The 21224-nt window shown below is 51.7% G+C and overlaps 1 protein-coding gene across 1 annotated transcript in view; it reads left to right on the top strand.

Annotated features, from left to right (window-relative positions):
* The first annotated feature begins 1008 nt into the window (after positions 1-1008).
* FRYL (FRY like transcription coactivator) overlaps positions 1009-21224 on the top strand; it is a 121205-nt gene continuing 100989 nt past the window's right edge. Inside the window, 7 exon segments of the mRNA XM_076053472.1 lie at positions 1009-3064; positions 14196-14509; positions 16169-16222; positions 17340-17479; positions 18073-18169; positions 20004-20083; positions 20333-20413. Of these exon segments, the coding sequence (XP_075909587.1) occupies positions 2827-3064; positions 14196-14509; positions 16169-16222; positions 17340-17479; positions 18073-18169; positions 20004-20083; positions 20333-20413 (1004 nt within the window). The 5' untranslated portion in view covers positions 1009-2826.

Genomic DNA, 21224 nt, shown 5'->3' with positions numbered 1-21224 from the left:
GGGTGATATTGGTCGCGACAGCGTACGTGTTAAGCGGTTGTCCTACGGATAGACTCGCCTGCCCCCCCCCCTGCCAGCCACCCCCCCCCTCCCCCTTGGTCGTGGGAATGTGGAATTTCCACCACTGGCCCAATCAGAGCTGTAAATGGGCACCCGGTGCCTTTAGTAGCTCGGTTGAGCGGCAGGAGATCGCTCCCTCCGACTGTTGTTTTCTTCAAGGAGCAGAAGAGAGGGGGCGGCGGGCGGGGGGGGGAGGGGTTTGTTTGGAAACCGTCGAATATTGGGAAAGATTTGCGAGCTCTCCTTGGGCAATCGTTTGCACAATCAGGAAACGGGGAGTGCACAGCAGCGCACCCGGTGGGGATGCTCTCTCAGCGGTGGTTACACAGGGTGTCCCATAAGTCCAGAACCATCGGGGAAAAATAACTCAAAAGAAGGCAATAATAACGCTTTTATTCACACAACGTGCTCAAATGTGTCCACCGTTGCTCCTGATGCACAACTCCTCGAGGCTCCGCTGCGTGGCTTATCTCGTATGGATCCCGTTACCCTAAACTGTGCAACAAGTTTGCTAACACAGCTCTGTGTTTATTGGCCTGCGGTCTGGATGCAGTCTGTTAAATTCAACAGCGAACTCCCTCCGTCTCCGATCTCCAACGAGTAGAATTAGCTGGACTCGTTCTTCCTTACTCGGAGACATCTTCGGCCTGCAGAAAAAGCAGAAATATATGATTGAGTTATTTTTCCCAGATGATTCCATATTTATGGGACACCCTGTATATATACATTGTGCACGACAAAACCCCATAATGATTTTTTTGGTGTTGCGAATCGTACGCTTTTGTGTCGAAGTGGGAGCCTTGTCGAACGGAGAGGGCCCTTGGCTAGACACATCTGGCAGCTCGCGAGTATTGCCGCGGTGGCTAGGAGATGTTAACTACTTCGCCTGGCGTACAGGAGGTCGTGGGTTTGATCCCGACCCTGACGCCTGCTGTATAGTTTAGTTTGCGTGTCTCTCTCTCTCCATGGTTAGATGTTAACTACCTCGCCTGGTCTACAGGAGGTCGTGGGTTCAATGCCGACCCCGACGTCTGCTTTATATTTGGAGTCTGCGTTGTCTCTCTCTCTCTCCCCGTGGTCGCGTGGATTTTTCTCCGGGTCCTCCGGTTTTTCCCCTCCGCATTAAGAAATCAACATCACGCGTTTAGAGTATTTGGCTGCTGTACAATTTCACGTGATAAGCCACTTTGTTGAGCTATCATTTGTGGTGGCCAGATCGCTTTTGAAAAAGAGCTTCATAGCTCAGTGAGGCCTTTACCTGGTAAAATAAAAATGGTAAATAAAAATATTAATTTATTCTAGTTAGCCTTGACTGCTGCTGATGACACACTGAATGTCGAAACCGGTCCTTGCCTATAACATCTGGAAGTTGACCAGCAAATGGTTCAAGCAGAGCTTGACTGCTGCTGATGAGACACTGCATATCGAAACTTGTCCAGAGTTTAGCTTGCTAAAAAAAAAAAAATTCGGTCCCAGAAGGCCGTCTTGCTGATGGGTTGTGTGTAAAGAAAAAAGTTAACATTTTTTTAACGTGGCGAGACGGATGTGGGAAGGAGGTGTTTATCATCTGACGATTAATTTTGATACTCGGAACTCGGCATTTATCTACACGCGAATGAATTAATTATAATCTAGAATTCGAGCAATGTGTGCGTGGGTGGAACGGCGGCAAAATGTTCATAGCGCGCCGCGCTACGAACTCGGCGAGCCGAATTTAATTCGCTGCCACGGCCAACATCATCATCATCATCTGTGAAGTATTGGACGTCTGTGGAAAAGAGCTTCATAGCCCATCGTATTTCTCCAGGGATAAATAAAGATTCTGATTCCGATGGGTGGCTAATTATATCCGAACTGAACTCCCCTAACTGGTCTGGCTCGATCCCGTCATAGAAATGCGGAATTTACACTACTGGCTGAGGCCTGCGCAGAACACCTATGTCTCAACAGCTCACGTTTAAGCAGGAACTCGCTTTGACCTTGACTTCACCTGCTACTTAGTTTAGTTAAAAACAAGTAAAATTCCAAATAAATATATAAGCCACGAACATTTATTCTTTAGAGAAGATGCAACATAGCCTTGTAAATCACACGCATCACCACATTCATCCGGAATGTCAATCCCAACACCCCTACGTAATTTTGGAAAGTGGCACAAACCACTTTTCCATCCCCCCCCTGCCCCGCACAGTGTTGGGGAAAGAAAAAAAACCCTTCTTAAAACGCTCGTAGTGGTAGCACCCGGCGGGTGGCACATGCTTGGATGAAAAAAGCCTCCCTTTGGCAAAGGGAGAAAGTTTGCTGGGCGGTTAGTCGCGTGGCCGTAGGGCTTCCTGTCAGCCCAACAAAACTTTCACCACCACCACCAACAACAACAATAATCAAGAAGGATATTAATCGTCGCCAACTGGCTTTGCAGTCTTCGCCGTGGCGCCGTGGCAGCGTGGCTGGGTACGGGCCGAAAAATTTGGCAGCGCCTCCTTCATAGAGGTGGCTTAGCCGGACGCGTCCTCGCTTTGGGGCGAAAGCGTCGCCCGAATCGTTTGCCAGATCTTGGCCCACTGGAATTTTTACCATCGTCGTCAGGGTGGGGGGGGGGTGGGGGGGGAGTGAGCGAGCGAGGGAGCGGAGCGGAGAGCTGGAAAGGAATGCCGAGCAACGGCAAACCCGGCGAAACCCAAGAGGCGATGGCGAGACTGTGAATCCGAAGACGATCCGGTGGTTAAAAGAAAAGTAAAAACCCGGGAGAGACGATCCGGCGACGGCATGGCCGCGGTGAAGCGGGTGTTTTTCTCCAAGGGGTTAGGCGGGTCGCTGGACGGCCCGGGGCAGCCGGCTCCCGTGCCCAGCGTGGAGCTCAAGGGAGTCGTGCGCCGGAGAGAGAGCTGCCCATCGAACCTGAACACGGCGGCGGCGACGGATGAGGGCACCGGCGCCGGCAGGGATGATGTCCGTATCGCCGGCGTTGCCGCGAAAAGCAGAAGGGCGCGATCGTTCTTGTTTGGTGAGAAGTTCGGGGTGGCGGTGGTGCGGATTTGGCTCGGTGTGTGCGTGCATGCTTGTGTGTTTGTATATGTGGGAGCGGTCGCGGTTAGGGGTTGCAGTGCCGCAGTATGAAGCCGGCGACCTGAATGCCATTCCCGCTCGCGCCCAACACCGGTGACGAAATGTCCGAACCGGTCCTGGGCCTCCCCGTAGATCGACTCAAATGAGTACCTCGTGCGGTCTGGCGTGGTGCCGGCCCCCGAACCCCTCGTGTGCCGTGCCTGCCTTCATAGACGCTCGCTAACAGCACTTGCCCCAACAGTCTGTTTGGGCTATACGGGGGAGAATCTGTATCTTTGTATATGGGGAACGGTAATTAGTGTTGCGGTAAGCGCGTTTGCGCTACGAATCCGGGCGACCAGGGTTTGATTTCCGCTCAATGCGTTAAGGCTATGCATAGAGGATCTTCGTCTTTAATGGGTCGATTAGCGGTTACTAGCCACGCCCACCCCCTCCTGCCGCCGTGCCGGCCTTGCTAACAGCACTTGCCTCGACAGCCTGCGTGGGATACACGGGGGATCTTTGTTTTTTTTGTTGTTGTCGAAGGTAAACATTGTTTGTGATGAGAGCTGGGTGAGGGTGCGGGGAGGTTAGGGTAGGGGCGGGGTGGGGTGGGGGGCGGAGGGGGTGGCTTCGGGTTTGGCAGTAGGGCTCGGGGGGGTGGGGGGCTCGCAATGGCCGGGACTGAGCCGCTGGGTTCGAGGCCAGGTTTCGGACGCCCGCCATGAAAAGACCGCGTTCCCAAGCGCAGAGTGTAGGCTCGGCACTGTGTTTTTGTGCTCGGGCGCTTGTGCGTTGCACGTGCGTGCAGTTTGTTGTCCTTCCCCCGCGTGCGCACCTCCGATTAGCGCGGTTGGCTACGTGCTGCGCGAAAGAAGTCCAGCATACGTACGGCCTAAACTAAAACTATTTTATTTATTTTACCAGGTAATGCCCACCGAGCCGGTAGCTTTTTTTCAGAAGCGACCTGGCTATCACAAATGATAGCTCAACAAAGTGGCTTATCATCATCATCAAGTGGAAATGTATAGCATGTTTCTAAACTACAGGACAGGCCAATGGTAATAATTACACTCGCTACAGGTGACATCCAGTCAGACTACAGGACATACCAATAGTAATAATTACAATCACACTTCAGGTGACATCCAGTCAGACTACAGGACAGGGCAATGGTAATAATTACACTCACAGTACAGGTGACATCCAGTCAGACTACAGGACATGCCAATACTAATAATTACACTCACAGTACAGGTGACATCCAGTCAGACTACAGGACATGGCAATAGTAGTAATTACACTCACAGTGCAGGTGACATCCAGTCAGACTACAGGACATGGCAATAGTAGTAATTACACTCACACTACAGGTGACATCCAGTCAGACTATAGGACATGGCAATAGTAGTAATTACACTCACAGTGCAGGTGACATCCAGTCAGACTACAGGACATGGCAATAGTAATAATTACACTCGCAGTACAGGTGACATCCAGTCAGACTACAGGACATGCCAATACTAATAATTACACTCACAGTACAGGTGACATCCAGTCAGACTACAGGACATGGCAATAGTAGTAATTACACTCACACTACAGGTGACATCCAGTCAGACTATAGGACATGGCAATAGTAGTAATTACACTCACAGTGCAGGTGACATCCAGTCAGACTACAGGACATGGCAATAGTAATAATTACACTCGCACTACAGGTGACATCCAGTCAGACTACAGGGCAGGGCAATAGTTGTAATTATACTCGCACTACAGGTGACATCCAGTCAGACTACAGGACAGGGCAATGGTAATAATTACACTCACACTAAAGGTGACATCCAGTCAGACTACAGGACAGGGCAATAGTAATAATTACACTCACACTACAGGTGACATCCAGTCAGACTACAGGACAGGGCAATAGTAGTAATTACACTCACACTACAGGTGACATCCAGTCAGACTACAGGGCAGGGCAATGGTAGTAATTACACTCACACTACAGGTGACATCCAGTCAGACTACAGGACATGGCAATAGTAATAATTACACTCACACTACAGGTGACATCCAGTCAGAATACAGGGCAGGGCAATAGTAATAATTACACTCGCACTACAGGTGACATCCAGTCAGACTACAGGACAGGGCAATAGTAATAATTACACTCACACTACAGGTGACATCCAGTCAGACTCCAGGACAGGGCAATAGTAATAATTACACTCACACTACAGGTGACATCCAGTCAGACTACAGGACAGGGCAATAGTAATAATTACACTCACACTATGGGTGACATCCAGTCAGACTACAGGACAGGGCAATAGTAATAATTACACTCACACTATGGGTGACATCCAGTGAGACTACAGGACAGGGCAATAGTAATAATTACACTCACACTACAGGTGACATCCAGTCAGACTACAGGGCAGGGCAATAATAATCATTACACTCACACTACAGGTGACATTCTTTACGACCACCCCTGTTAACAACTAATCACGACAGGCCTCCATAGAGTCCGATGTGTAGTATATTGTAGTGTATAGTAGTGTAGTAGTGTAGTGTATAGTGTAGTGTATAGTAGTGTAGTATATAGTGTAGTGCCTCCTTAGAGCCCAATGTGGTTGCTTACTGACCATTCCCCTGTTAACGACGGGCTGTCGTAGGTACAGTAAATATTAATTAATGCGTTGATTAACCGTGTTTATTTTAATATTACCTGGTTGCAATGTTAGTATCTTCATGTATTAATATCCATTGTTTAAATATTCTAAAGTGCGTTTTCTGGGTGAAAAAGGGGATAACTTTCGACGCTATCGGAACGAATTCAGCCTTCAACATGCAATTTCTTACGCTCGCTTAACGACCCAAATCGCTTAACGACCGGTTTCATGGAACCAAAATCACCGTCGTTAAGAGGGGAGGGGTGGGGGGAGGGATTCTCCTGCACAGGTAACGTCCGAGGAAGCTCTCGCACATCGCAGGCCAGGTCCGCCCATAGTGGGGGCGGTGGGGGGGGGGGGGTGCCCCCCACCACCACCACCACCAGCGCCTTCAAACTAAAGCGGAAAGTATTTACATCTGACTCCGTGACGTTGAAGCACGAGGGGCCCCGGGCACCGCCCTCGCCCCGTATCCCCCAAAGCGAGGGGCCCGGGGCCGGTCGCCTCGATTCGCCCGGTAGGGGGGGGGGGTGGGGGTGGAACGACTGCCCTGGTTCCCGGCCTCTGCCGATAATTCCGGGCACCTTGAGGAGGAGGGTTGAGAACCGGTGATGCCAACTCTGGTGGTGGGGGGTGGGGGGGCGGGGAGGATGGGGGAGGGGGTCGGTGTTGGTGGTTGTGCCGCCACCGTCGGGGGGGGGGGGGGGTGGGGGGGGGGGGTTACAGGCCAGAACATTGTTCGCCATCCGCCGCCACAGGGGCCGCCGTTCTCCGCGTTCCGTGCGTCCACGCGGTCCCGCGGGGTTTTTCCGTGCGGATCGTTAAAAAAAAAATCTCTCACAAGCCGGCTTTATTCCTCCCCCCCCCCCCCCCCGTGAATGTTACGTACCGACATCAAATGGCGCCCTCCCCACGCAGCCCCCGCCAGCCCCGTGGCAATGCAGCGGTGACGCTTGAGCCTCGCAGCAAGGGAGGGCGCGCGGGTTCGACTCCCGGGCTCGGGACGGGGTTTGTACGTTTTGGTCGCACCTCCGATCAGCGCGGTTGGCTACGTACGGTGAGAAAGAAGTTCAGCATACACACACAGAGACCCACAGATCAGCACGGTTGGCTACGTACGGTGAGAAAGAAGTTCAACATACACACAGAGACCCACAGATCAGCACGGTTGGCTACGTACGGTGAGAAAGAAGTTCAGCATACACACACAGAGACCCACAGATCAGCACGGTTGGCTACGTGCGGTGAGAGAGACGTTCAACACACACAGAGACCCACAGATTAGCACGGTTGGCTACGTACGGTGAGAAAGAAGTTCAACACACACAGAGACCCACAGGTTAGCACGGTTGGCTACGTACGGTGAGAGAGAAGTTCAACACACACAGAGACCCACAGATCAGCACGGTTGGCTACGTACGGTGAGAGAGACGTTCAACACACACAGAGACCCACAGATTAGCACGGTTGGCTACGTACGGTGAGAAAGAAGTTCAACACACACAGAGACCCACAGATTAGCACGGTTGGCTACGTACGGTGAGAAAGAAGTTCAACATACACACAGAGACCCACAGATTAGCACGGTTGGCTACGTATGGTGAGAAAGAAGTTCAACACACACAGAGACCCACAGATCAGCACGGTTTGCTACGTACGGTGCAAAAGAAGTTCAACATACACACAGAGAGACCCACAGATCAGCACGGTTTGCTACGTACGGTGCAAAAGAAGTTCAACATATGCACATACACAGAGATCCACAGATCAGCGCAGTTAGCTACGTGCGGCGCAAAATAAGTTCTGCATACATACGTACAGACATGACACAGTCAGCGGAACACAGAGCACGGGACGGCGTTTGGTCAGAGGGCATTGGTGGCTTAGGGCACTGTTGTCACACGCACACTTAACATTTATACATATAAAATGTTTTTAAAAATTTCTCATTTTTCTCGGAAAGTCATACTGAGCTTCTTTGGTTCTTTCGGTAAAGTCACCACGTAGAATGAGAATAAAATAATAAAATAACACAATAAAATTCTCACGACGTTTCGGCCACAATGCAAGCGGCCGTCTTCAGGTGAAAGGTACAGAACTGTCGGGACGAAACGTCGTGAGAATTTTATCGTGTTATTTTATTATTTTATTCTCATTCTACGTGGTGACTTTACCGAAATAACCAAAGAAGATGAATCCTTGCAGTCACGAAAGCTTTAAATCGAAATCGTACTGAGCTGTCGGTCTCTTTTGCAGGTGGGTCATGCCGCCACTTTTTCTCATATAAACATGTGAGTAGGGGGGCGGGAGGCATGATGTTAACCACCTCGCCCTGTATGCAGGAGGTGGAGGCCTCCATCCAGCAGCGGATGGATCCTGGCCGACGACGATGGTCACTGACACTTATTTGCATTGAGCCCTGTTTGATTTGGACCACGCGCAAAAAAAAGCCCCCCCCCCTTTTTTTCTTTGCATTCCCAGCGGTTTTGAGCGGTCAAAGGTCGCGCACGAATTGCCCCGTCTCGCCAGCCTGCCCCTCCCGGGGTTGTGTTGTTCACACGGTGGTGACGGAGTGGCCTTCATAGGTGCTCGCTAACAGCACTTGCCCCTACAGTCTGGTGGAGTGGCGGTGCAGCGGTCAGCGCTACACTGCGCTACGAACCCGGCGACCCGGGTTCGAGTCCCGCTCGCGGGCCAACACCGGCGACGAATATCTGAACCGGTCCTGGGCCTCCCCTAAGGTCGACTCGGCCTCAAACGCGCTGTGTAAATATCGCCACGAGGGAGACAAAGGCGGTCGGGCGTGGTGCTGGCAACCCCCCCACCCCCTTTGTGTGCCGTTCCGGCCTTCGTAGGTGCTGCTCGCTAACAGCACTTGCCTCAGCAGTCTGTTCAAGGCTATCCGGGGGATCTTTGTCTCTGTCTTTTTTGCTTTGTTCGGTCCTCTGCGTGGAATCTGGATTCCGGCAGCAGCAAAAAAAAAATACTCTGGAATTTCAGGTTTTTACAAGCTGCCAACCAGCCCAAAAAGCGAGCCTTTATCTTGCGTGTGTGCGCGCTTCCTTCCCCAGTGCAAGATAAACTTTAGAATCCAGAGGTGGCAGCAGCCTAGCACAGTGGTGACTATAAAAAAAAATTCAACTCTGATTAATTTTACCAGGTAAGGCCCCACTGAGCTACTTTTTAACCTGTTTTTCAGAAATGACCTGGCCACACATGATAGCTCAACGAAGTGGCTCATCATCGTCACGTGGATATTTTTAGCAGCCAAATACGCTTGAAGCGCAACGTTGATTCTAAATGTGGAGGGAAAAACTGGAGGACCCGGAGAAAACTCCACGCGACCACAGGGGTGAGAGAGAGGAGACACCGCAAACTCCAAATATACAGCAGCAGGCATCAGGGTCGGGATCGAACCCACGACCTCCTGCATACCAAGCGAGGCAGTTAACATCTCACCACGGAGAGAGAGAGAGAGAGACACGCAAACTCCACATATACAGCAGGCGTCAGGGTCAGGATCGAATCCACGACCTCTTATATACGAGGTGAGATAGTTAACATCTCGCCACCGCAAACCACGGAGCAGTGGGAGGGCATCAGCCCCGCGGCAAGCCGGCGCTACTTACAATGTGCCCAAGTTCTGCGGTCCTCTGTTTATTTGAAGGTGTTTTCGGCCAATTAACGAGATTTCACGTGACGTGGGATGGAAACCGGAGCACCCGGAGAAAACCCACGCGTGCGAGAGGGGGCCACACTCGATCCCCATGCAGACGAAACACGTGGAGTCCATATTTTCCACGACCTCCTGTACACCGGGCGAGGTAGTTAACATCTCGCCAACGCGGCTTCGATGCCTCACGGCAAGGAGGGGGGGGGGGACCTGGGTTCGACCCGGGTGCCTCTCTGCCGTGTGTGGGGCTCAAAACGACACTCAACGTTAACCAACTGCCGTCATTGGCCGGACATGTCGGCGATGAAAAAAATGTCCCTCAAAGTCGCTCGATTGGGATCACGCGTTCACGCACAGCGGCGGCAGCAACAACACCCAACTTGGCAGGAATCCCTCCTGAAAGCGAGTTCATGAGATTCGGCGAGGCTTCGCTTTGGCAAACTTGCAGAATAATATAAATATATTAACAATGACGAACGATAAGACGTGGCCGGTGGGCTTTAGTGAGACGGATGCGTTGTCGGTGGGCGAAACCGGTACGAAGACGGCTTAGATTCCTCGATTCACATCGAGCTTGTTTGGAGACTTTCATTCGGCCAGCAGCGGATAGACCACGGCCATCTGTGCTTTGCGACTGCGCCGCTGATGAAGCGACACGCGGCGCCGACAGCGCTCGCAGCCTTCGCGCAATCGCAGTCACGATCGATCGCGCGGCCAGCGTGAACGGCAAACACGAGGATTTGTTTTTATTCACGTTTTTGAAACAAACCGAGAGAGATTGAGGAGAAGAAAAAAAAACTGTCCCCTCGACCGTCCGTCGTGGTAAATCCGCCGCGTTTTTCGCTGATAACCTCTGCCCCCTGGGCCCACCCGGCCTCCCCCGGTTTGTTGTCAACCAGGCCTTGACAGAGCGAAGGACTAATTGAAACAAAGCAACCTGGTGGGGAGCGGTAGTCTTTAGGCCTAGGTGCACGGAATGAAATGGTCCTCCTCCCCTGCCTCCCCCCCACACCCCAACACCTACCACCCCCCCACACCCCCTGTACGGGATCGAGCGTTGCCCCCCTCGCACGCGTGGGTTTTCTCCGGGCGCTCCGGTTTCCTCCTTGCACGCATGTCGACGCTCGTTAATTGCCCCGAAAACGTCTCAACCCTTTCCCATTCCGATGATGTGCACGTCATCGGTTTTTCTTCCGATTCCGTTCCGATACTTCTTCAGATCGGAAGACGTACCCGAGGCTCCCACAAAGCTGTACGAGAGAGAGCGCGTGGCACAGTTTCGGCGCCGGCTATCGCAGAGTGGCTGCGGTCGCGTCTCTGCGGTTCTCTGCGGGTCGAGTAACAACGTCTTTAAAAAACAACGGCGCTGCTACGCCTCTCGAAATAAAGTGAACGCCGAGCCGCTCGCACGTTCCGAGATTCGGCGGTGAATGGGACAACACCCACACCTCCCAAAACTTGCGGTAACATCTCGCAAACGGTGAAAGGGTTTTTAAAATACAGAAGACCGCAGAGTTTGGGCAAATGCTGGTAGCGCCGGCTAGCTGCGTAGACAATGCCACCCAGCTGCTCTGGGTGGTCCCCTCTCTTCGAGAGCAAGCAACTCTTGCGCGACACCGCTAGTTTGACATCGTCATTATTATTTTTGATTGAAAGCTTTCGTGACTGCAAGGATTCATATTCTTGGTTCTTTCGGTAAAGTCACGTAGAAGGGAAACAATAATTAAACATGGTAGGACCAACACCTCGGCCGTGGCAGGTCACTGTTATAATTTAGTAGGCTCACATGACATTGACTTCTCCAAGACAGAGGTTCTTTGCAAGCCATCTGACTACCATGAGAGATTCGTTCATGAGGCTATCCACATATACAAACACGGAGACAATTTCAAACGAGAAGATGGATTCTGGCTTTGCAATCATTGGAAGGATTTGATAAATCATTTTGGGTCTTAATTGATTGTTCACGCTTACGGTGGCTTTCAGACCGTATCCATTATTTTCGTCTCCCCCCCCTCCTCTTTTCCGAACATAGATGGACTCGTCCATCTGAACAAACTGTCAAATCGCTCTCCGTGTTGCTAACGTTAAAAAAACGCCACTTTTTTACAAATTTTCTTACTGTGGTTTTCACACCTGATGATGATTGCTTGTGTTGCAGTCGACACGTCGTGAGAATTGTATTGTTTTATATTTTTATTATTTTATTGTTTCCCTTCTATGTGACTTTACAAAAAGAACCAATATTATGAATCCCTGCTGTCACGAAAGCTTTAAATCAAAATTTAACCGCCTCTACGGGGAGGGTTTCCACATAACTTTGAGATCCTTCAACAAACTCCGGGATAATAAGGCTCAGCTGATCGAGTCTCTCACCTTTCTGAAGAGATGCCGCGACTCTGGGGTAATACCAATCGCATTTACACTGACCTCTGCTGCTGTAACTTCTTCTAATGCGAAACGAATTCTTTCCAGAACTAGCTTAGCTCTTATCTCAGAGAAAATCAGACTTATACGCACCGAACTAGATCAGTTAGACAAGACACTCTACAAATCACACTTGTCATTGACGGCAACAATGTCCACATTGGATTGGGAACATGTAGACAATATGACTGCCTCTTCAGCTGCCACTATGTCGACCAAATGTAAGGACAACTTGATTTCCAAATTCAACCGCCTCTCCAACAAAATACCGGACCCACACACCAAAAAGCTAGACGTTAACAAAGTCGTAATTAATCGCAGTACAATTCTATTTCCGATGGTCTGAAATCCGTTTTAGCTAAAGGGCTAAACTTTGCAGTCACACCTAAACACATACCAGTTAATGATATCATTGCCCAAGTAGATGTGGCTCTCAAGGGCCTGGGTCACATTGCTGCAGACGTAGCAAGATCTGAAATCGCTGCAACCCTCAAAAACGCTAAGATGCCAGCTAGCAACCTCAGCAAAGATAAGCGTCTTGAATTATATAAATTAAAAAAGAGGGATGACATTGTCATCCTCTCAGCCGACAAGGGCAATGCCAATGTCATCATGGATAAAATAGAATATAACAACAAAATTCAAGAATTACTCAATGATGGCAGCTATACAAAAATAAAAAGAGATCCCACCAACAGCCTCGTCATACAAACCAACAAAATGATTTCTGATTCAACCGCATGAATTGATGAAACCAAACAGTTCTCGTTGAAACCTTCTGCTGCCAGGCCACCAAGATTATACGGCTTTCCAAAAATACATAAAGTAGATACAACCCTTTGTCCCATCGTCTCTTCTATCAACTCCCCCACCTACAAACTGGCTCGTTTTCTGTCTGAAATCCTGCGGCCTTTCACTGGAAAAACCACCTCTGCGGTACAAAATTCTACTCACCTGGTATCGACAATCAAGGGTATTTCCCTGTCCCCAGACGACCTGCTTGTCAGTGTTGATGTAGTTTCCCTATTCACCAAAGTTCCTGTACCTGACACCATCGCAATCATTGAAGACTTGGTTCATCAAGGACTGAACACTTAGGTACCCCCCCTGGTGAGACACTGCTTAAGCAATACATACTTCACTTGGAATGGAACTTTCTACAAACAAACTGAGGGCACCCCAATGGGCTCCCCCCTATCTCCAGTTGTAGCCAACATTTTCATGGAGAAATTTGAGACTGACGCCATCCAGACTGCCACTCTGCGCCCAACCTTATGGAAGAGGTACGTGGATGACACTTTTGTCATCTGGCCACATGGCCGGCCTGCTCTAGACCAATTCTTCGACCGTAGCGGGGGGTGAGGCCTTCCCATTCATTCACTGACTGTGGTCGTGCTCTCCCCGGATTATACGAACGTCCAGTGAGGAAGGCTAGATCCCGCGGAACGATTACGATCCTCAGCGCCGCGTTTGAATGCAGCGACAACAACGCCGAAGTAACAGCAATATTTGTCGAAATGTTTTCAGGGCGACGGAACCAACTTTAAGTGTTTGTGCCCCCGGGGCACATCGGCAAGTCCTCGCTTAACGCGCGGCGGGGTTCGCAGTACAACGCGTCTTCGCTGCCACGCGTCTCTTCAGTTAGGGAACGCTTTATAACCCGCACACCGCTGTAGAGCGGAACGCGCACGTTCACGACGCGGTTTCCCGCCGAGCTACTTTCTTCAGCCGACGTGGCTAAGCGTTACGGTTGATCCAGTGAGTGCGAGTGTGCAATAGTGTGTGTGTGTGCTTTGTTCCCCCCCCCGTTCTGCAGAGCGTGAGAGCGCGAGTGAGTGAGGGATTGACTGAGAGTGTGAGTTGCTGTGGAGTTTGTATGTTCTCTCCGCTTTGATTGTGCGAGCGAGTGATTGTGAGTGTGAGAGTGCGAGCGAGTGAGTTTGTGTGTTCTCTTTCACAGTTCTGTGTGGGTTTTCTCCGGTTTCCTCCTCCCATAGCTAAACCCACACAAACAGTGGAACTGCCATTGAAAAACCTCTCGCCCCCCCCCCCTTTGCAAATTGCTGAGTCGAGATCACACACACACAGCAGTAGCAGCAGCAACAACAACAACAACAACAACAACAACAATCGCCCCCCCCCCCCCCACTGCATTAAACTTGGCAGGACTCTCTCGACAAACGGGTCCTGAGACTCGGCGATCAATATCAACAACATCCTCTTTGGTTCTTTCGGTAAAGTCAACAACGACGACAACAACGACAACGCCGACGACAATCGTGATAGCGACGATGAATTACATCTCTCCGCAGCCTCCGGCACTTCCTCGAGCCCGGCTTCCACCGGAACGGCGACTCCCAGACGGAGCCTCCGGCGCCCCCCGCGTAACCCCGGACGTGACGACGGCGCAGCGGCAGCGGCTGCTGCGCCCGCCGCTACAGAAGCAGCGGCGCCGGCGACGAGGAGGACGACGAGGTGGTGGATGATGAACGCGATGATGGCGACGCCGGTGCCCGTGGGGGTGGACCCCAGCGTCAAACCCGGGGAGTTTGTCCTCAAGAGCCTCTTTGCCGAGTTCACCCAGCATGCCGAGCGGAAGATCAGCATCATCATGGCCGAGCCCATGGTGAGCGTGGCGGCCTCTGTGATCCCCTGATCGCTTGCCTGTGAGATGGACATCTCGAACTAGAACGTGGGACGTGCACCATTGTATACATAGACGTCTCTGTCTCTCTGTGTATCGCTCTGGCTCTCTCCATCTAACTATCTCCTTGTCACTGATTACACTATGTAGCACGATTTTTGGTCCCTGGGTAGTGTTATTTTTTTTTATTGGTTATGCCTAAAAAGCATAAAAAATGGCTATTATTATTATTCCCCACAAACTTTGCTTTTGTGACCAGGACTTTACGTGGAGGAATGGCACAAATGCACACCACGTTTTCTCATTGAAAATAGGAACATTTCAAAATATCTTACTGTCCTGGTCACAAAAGCAAAGTTTGTGGGGAATAATAATATCCGTTTTCTGTACTTTTGAGGCATAAGCAATTATGAAATAACACTTACTACCCAGGAACCAAAAAAACACCTTTTGTTACACAGTGTCATGAGATATCTGTCCCCCGAGCCATCTCCGTATCACCGCCTGTGAGATGTTTTTTCAGTTTTTTTTCAGTTTCATTTATTAGGATTTACCCTGTGAGACATTCGGCTCTTGATTTGGGTGCAACCGCAACAAACAATACAATTACAAGATACACCTAAAATTAATTGTACACAAATCTAAACATCACGTACATGAACAATAAAATCCTACGAGAAAAAGCACCGCCCGTCCATGATGCGTACAAAAAGTGCAAAAAAATTCCATTTCGATGTTTGATCCCAATAACAATCATAATGCAATACAGATGAAAATTTTAAGCATAAATCTATACTAAATAACAAAAAAATCGGGCCAAACCAAGCCCCTCTAAAACTTACTAAAACAATGGAGACATAACGCCGGCCCTGCACCGAGATTGATGTCTCTGTATCAATCTGGCCAAGATCAGCAGTCATCATTACCTCGCCCATGGTGAGTGCGACAGCCTTTGTATCTCTTCAGCTATCTCCGTACTACTGCCCAATGAGAGTGATCTCCCTCTAACTATCCCCATGTCACCGCCTATGAGATATTTCTCTCGAGATAGATATCTTGAGATCGATATCTCTAGCTCTGTATCGCTCTGGCTGTGATCGGCATCATCATGGCCGAGTCCAATGGTGAGTACGTATGTTGAACTTCTTTCCCACTATACGTAGCCAACCGTGCTAGTCTGTGGGTCTCTGTGTATGTGTGTATGTTGAACTTCTTTCCCACTATACGTAGCCAACCGTGCTAGTCTCTGGGTCTCTGTGTATGTGTGTATGTTGAACTGCTTTCACACTATACGTAGCCAACCGTGCTGGTCTGTGCGTCTCTGTGTATGTCTGAGTCTCTGGGTATGTATATACGTTGAACTTCTTTCACACCGTACGTAGCCAACCGTGCTATTTTTTGTAGGTCTCTGCGGGTCTCTGTGGGTGTCTGTGGGTCTCTGTGTATGTATGCACGTTGAACCTCTTTCCCACCAGACGTCGCTTAGGCCGAAACATCACCCCCGTGTTCCGGTAAAATGTCGCTCGATATGTAAACCGCGAGGAGCTGAAACATGCGTTCGATCAAACCGCGCGGGGCAGGGTATGACTGCAATCTGGCAACGTGGTTGTGCTTGACCCGTTGTCTGTTATCCCCGTGCAGGAGAGGCTGCTGTCCAAGTCGCTGCAGAGAGGAGAAGACCTCCAGTTCGATCAGGTTGGTGTCATCTTACCGCAGCTTAGGCGTCGGCGTCATCGGCAGCATCGTCATCATCGTCAGCAGCATCGGTGTCATCGGCATCGGTTTCATCGGCATCAGCAACGGCAGCATTATCAGCAGCGTCATCATCAGCAGCGTCATCATCAGCACCGCCATGACCAGCAGCGTCATGATTAGCAAAGTCATCATCAGCAGCGTCATCATCACCAGCGTCATCCTCATCAGCACCGCCATCACCAGTAGCGCCATCACCAGCAGCGCCATCACCAGCAGCGTCATCATCAGCAGCGTCATCATCAGCAGCGTCATCATCATCAGCAGCGTCATCATCGGCAGCGTCATCCTCATCAGCAGCGCCATCCTCATCAGCAGCGCCATCACCAGCAGCGCCATCACCAGCAGTGCAATCATCAGCAGCGTCATCATCAGCAGCACCGTCATCAGCAGCGCCATCATCAGCAGCAGCGTCATCATCAGCAGCAGCGTCATTAGCAGCATCGTCAGTAGCATGGGCAGCAGCAGGATCAAAGGCTACACATTGGGTTGCCTCCTTGTTGTCTTCGTCCACGTGTGTTGCGTGTGTCTGTATATTTGTGTCTTTGTGTGTGCCAGCGTGCTTTTCCGGCCTTCATAGGTGCTACTCGCTAACAACGCTTGCCCCAGCTGTCCGTTAAGGCGACACGGGGGATCTTTGTCTTTGTTGTTCCATTACTGTTGTGGGGGAGCGGTGGTGCAGCCCTCAGCGCGCCGTGTTACGACCCCGGCGACCCGAGTTCGATTCCCGCTCAAGGCCACCAACAGTGACGATTATCTGAATCGCTTCTGGGTCTCCCCGAGGTCGACTCGGCCTCAAACGAGTACCCGGTGCGGTGTGTGAACATCGCCACCGGGGAGACAAAAGTCGGCCGGGAGTGGCGTTGGCCACCCACCCCACCCACCCCCTCGTGCGCCGTGCCGGCCTTCATAGGTGCTGCTGGCTTGCCCCAACAGTCTGTTAAGGCTCCTATGTTGAACTTCTTTAGCACCGTGCGTAGCCAACCGTGCCACCATGAGCCTGCTAAGGCTACACGGGGTGGGGGGGGGGGCGGCCGGGCCTTTTGTCTCTTGCTCTCAGCTGCTGAGCGCCATGAGCGCCGTCGCCGAGTACTGCCTGCCCTCCCTGCTGCGCACGCTCATCGACTGGTTCAAGCGCCAGAACGGCGTGGACGACGAGTCTCACGAGTACCGCCCACGCTCCAGCACCAAGTCCAAAGGGTGGGGGACAAGCTCGCACGCACTCACGCACGCACTCGCACGCACGCACACGCGGATGGACGCATGCACTCGCACGCACACGTACGGGTGGACACACGCACACACAGGCACGAATGGACACACGCACACATGGACGGACGGACGGACGGACACGCGCATGCACACACGTATGCACACACACATACACACACACGCGCGCGTGGATGGACACACACACACGCACGCATCACACACACACACGGATGGACACATGCGCGCACACACAACATTCTGTTAAAGGCCACACGGGGGGATCTTTGTCTTAGCGTGCGAAAGTTGGTGCATCTGAAAGTCATCTCAATCGGTCTACCCGTGACACCCGGGGGTCTGTCCTGTGACCCCCTGGATAAGACATTGTCATCATGAACTTCATACACGAAGATGGGGCAAGTGCCCTTTAAGCAACTATGCAGGCCGGCATGGCACACGAGGGGGTGGGTGCCCCCTGCCCCCTTCTCACCCCCCCCCCCCCCACTGGGTAGTTGTGGTGTCGATGGTACGGTGGTAGCACCGCAGGTCTCATCTCCGCCGTTGGCGTTTATTTTGGTGTTCAGGGATGAGCAGCACCGTGACAGGGACTTCCTCTTCGAGCGGAGGGACCTGGCCATCGACTTCATCTTCTGCCTCGCCCTCATCGAGGTCCTCAAGCAGGTGAGCCGCTCGGTGCGCGGGAGCTCGGTGGTGGAGCTCGGTGGAGCTCGGTGGAGCTCTGTGGTGGAGCTCTGTGGTGGAGCTCTGTGGTGGAGCTCTGTGGTGGAGCTTGACGGAAACTCGGTGGAGCAGCTCGTTGGAGCTTGGGGAAAGTCGGTTGTGGAGCTCGGGGAAGCTCGGTGGTGGAGCTTGGGATAGCTCGGTGGAGCTTGGAGGAGCTCAGTGGTGGAGCTCCATGAAGCAGCTCGGCGGAGCTCGGTGGAGGAGTTTGGTGGAACTCGGGGTGTGCTAGCACCACCCACAGCCGCCATTGTTCTCCCCGTTGGCGATGTTTGCGTACCGCCACCGGGGTTACCCATTTGAGGCCGAGTCGAGGCCTGGGACCGGCTCAGAGATAATCGTCACTGCTGGTGTGTTGGTGGTGGCCGTGAGCGGGGAATCGAATCCGGGTCGCCGGGTTTTTGCAGCGCGGCAGCAACTAACCGCCGCTCAATTCAACGCGCACGCACGTTGAATTTTTTTAGCGATTCGCCGAGCTTAGTCTGATCGTTAATCTCCGGCCGTCTGCTGTCGCTCCCCCCCCCCACCCCCCCGTGTGTGTGTGTGTGTCCGTCAGATGGTTATCTGGCTCCTGTCCAACGACTCGGGGTGGTTTTAGCCGTTGTGGCATTCCTTGATAAAATAATAAAGAAATTATTTTAGCAGAACCCCCTCTTAAGCGTCCACCCCTGTTAACGAATAACGACCCCATAGACTCACACAGACAATCATAGACTCACACAGACACCCATAGACTCACACAGACACCCATAGGCTCACACAGACACCCATAGACTCACACAGACACCCATAGACTCACACAGACACCCATAGACTCGCACAGACACCCATAGACTCACACAGACACTCATAGACTCACACAGACACCCATAGACTCACACAGACACCCATAGACTCACACAGACAATCATAGACTCACACAGACACCCATAGACTCACACAGACACCCATAGACTCACACAGACACCCGTAGACTCACACATACACCCGTAGATTCACACAGACAACCGTAGACTCACACAGACACCCGTAGACTCACACAGACACCCGTAGACTCACACAGACACCTGTAGACTCACACAGACACCCGTAGACTCACACAGACACCCATAGACTCACACAGACACCCGTAGGCTCACACAGACACCCGTAGACTCACACAGACACCCGTAGACTCACACAGACACCCGTAGACTCACACCGACACCCGTAGACTCACACAGACACCCGTAGACTCACAGACACCTGTAGACTCACACGCAGGTGACTCATATACTTGCATAGAGACTCCTAGACTCACGCAGAGACCAGGTTCTCTGTATGAGTCTTGAGTCTCTGTTGGCCTTTGCATCTCTGTGAGTCTATGGCTCTTGGTGTATGACCCATTGTGTCTCTGTGTAGGTCTGTCGCTCTGTGTATGAGTCCGTGGGGTCTCTGTGCGAGTCTATGGGTCTCCGCGTGAGTCTATGGCTCTCCGCGTAAGCGTGTGCCTCTCGGCGCGAGCCTATGTGTCTCTGGTATAACCTTCACATCTTCTGTGCGGAGGTCTGTGGGCTGCTGTACGATTACGGAGCTCCTTGTGAGCTCTCGCGGCCAGACGGTGGGAGACTTTGTCATGGGCAGATCTTGGTACTCACTGCGTGTCTCTCCTGTGCAGCAGCTGTAGGATCTGGCGGTTAGTAGAGAGCTTTGACCGATGAGGTGGTGGCAGTGGTGGCGGCGGCGACGGTGGTGGTGGTGGTTGTGGTGGCATCGTGGTGTCTTGATTTGACAGATTCCAGTGCATCCTGTGCCGGACTCAATGGTGCATGAAGTTGTCAACTTGGCTTTCAAGCACTTCAAGTACCGGGAAGGGTGAGTACCTAACCTCTTTCCCGTTCCGAGACGTCTGCAAGTGGGCAGGGTGCGTGGATGGTTGTGCCGTTCGCCACCGAATCTCGGAAACACACCAACCCAAGCCCACCCACCATCCAAACCCACCCCGCTACAAATGCATATTTGGGGCAGTGCGAAGTTCTATGCTCTGTGGGTGAGTGTTGTTCTGCACTCACACAGGTGGCATGCATGTGTGCGTGTGCGCGCGTGCGTCTCTCCCCTTCCCAGGTATTCGGGTCCCAACATCGGCAACATGCACATCATTGCTGACCTATATGCAGAGGTCATCGGAGTGCTGGCCCAGTCCAAGTGAGTGACCATCGCCCCATTTGCTGTTATTATCATCATCATCATTGTCAAGGTTCAAGTTTATTTCTTTCTGGGCTTCCGCGTGTTTTGTTTGTATGGGATAGAGCGTTGCTCCCTCGCACGCATGGGTTTTCTCCTGGTGCTCCGGTTTCCTCCCACGTGTGAACTGTCATTCATTTGCCGAAAACACCTTCATATACAGAGGACCACAGTGCTTGGACACTGTTAGTAGCGCCGGTTTGCCGCATGGCTGATGCCTTCCCGCTGGTCTGTGGTTCTCCGTGGCGAGATGTTAACTACCTCGCACTGGTGATACAGGAGGTCGTGGGTTCCAACCCGACCATGACGCCTGCTGTATATTTGGAGTTTGCATGTCTCTCTCCCCGTGGTCGTGTGGATTTTTCTCTGGGTCCTCCGGTTTTTCCCCTCCACATTTAGAACCATCGTCATGCGTTTAAGAGTATTTGGCCGCTGCTATAAAATTCCCACGCGATGATGATGATGATGATGATAAGCCACTTTGTTGAATATCGTTTGTGGCCAGGTCGCTTCTGAAAAAGCGTTACGTAGCTCAGTGGGCCTTAGCTGGTAAAATAAAAAAAATAGTTTAGTTTAACTTCCGGCTCCATGCACCTCCTGAGTTGTTCTCTCCCTTGGAGAACTAGTAACTTCTGTGTGGCACGTTAGTTGAGATCATCATCATCATTATTGTTATTGCGAGTGTCCCCGCGACGTGTATTTTATCAACACTCGGGCCGTGTTATCAACTCGTGTTGCTCGTTTCGCCAGATCTTTATCCACAGAGTGCTCC

The sequence above is a fragment of the Petromyzon marinus genome, chromosome 61 (assembly GCF_048934315.1).
Source record: "Petromyzon marinus isolate PM22_M1 ecotype Great Lakes invasive population chromosome 61, UKy_Petmar_22M1.pri1.0, whole genome shotgun sequence".
NCBI classification, from domain to species: Eukaryota; Metazoa; Chordata; class Hyperoartia; order Petromyzontiformes; family Petromyzontidae; genus Petromyzon; species Petromyzon marinus.
This window is presented reverse-complemented; position numbering and strand designations above follow the sequence as displayed.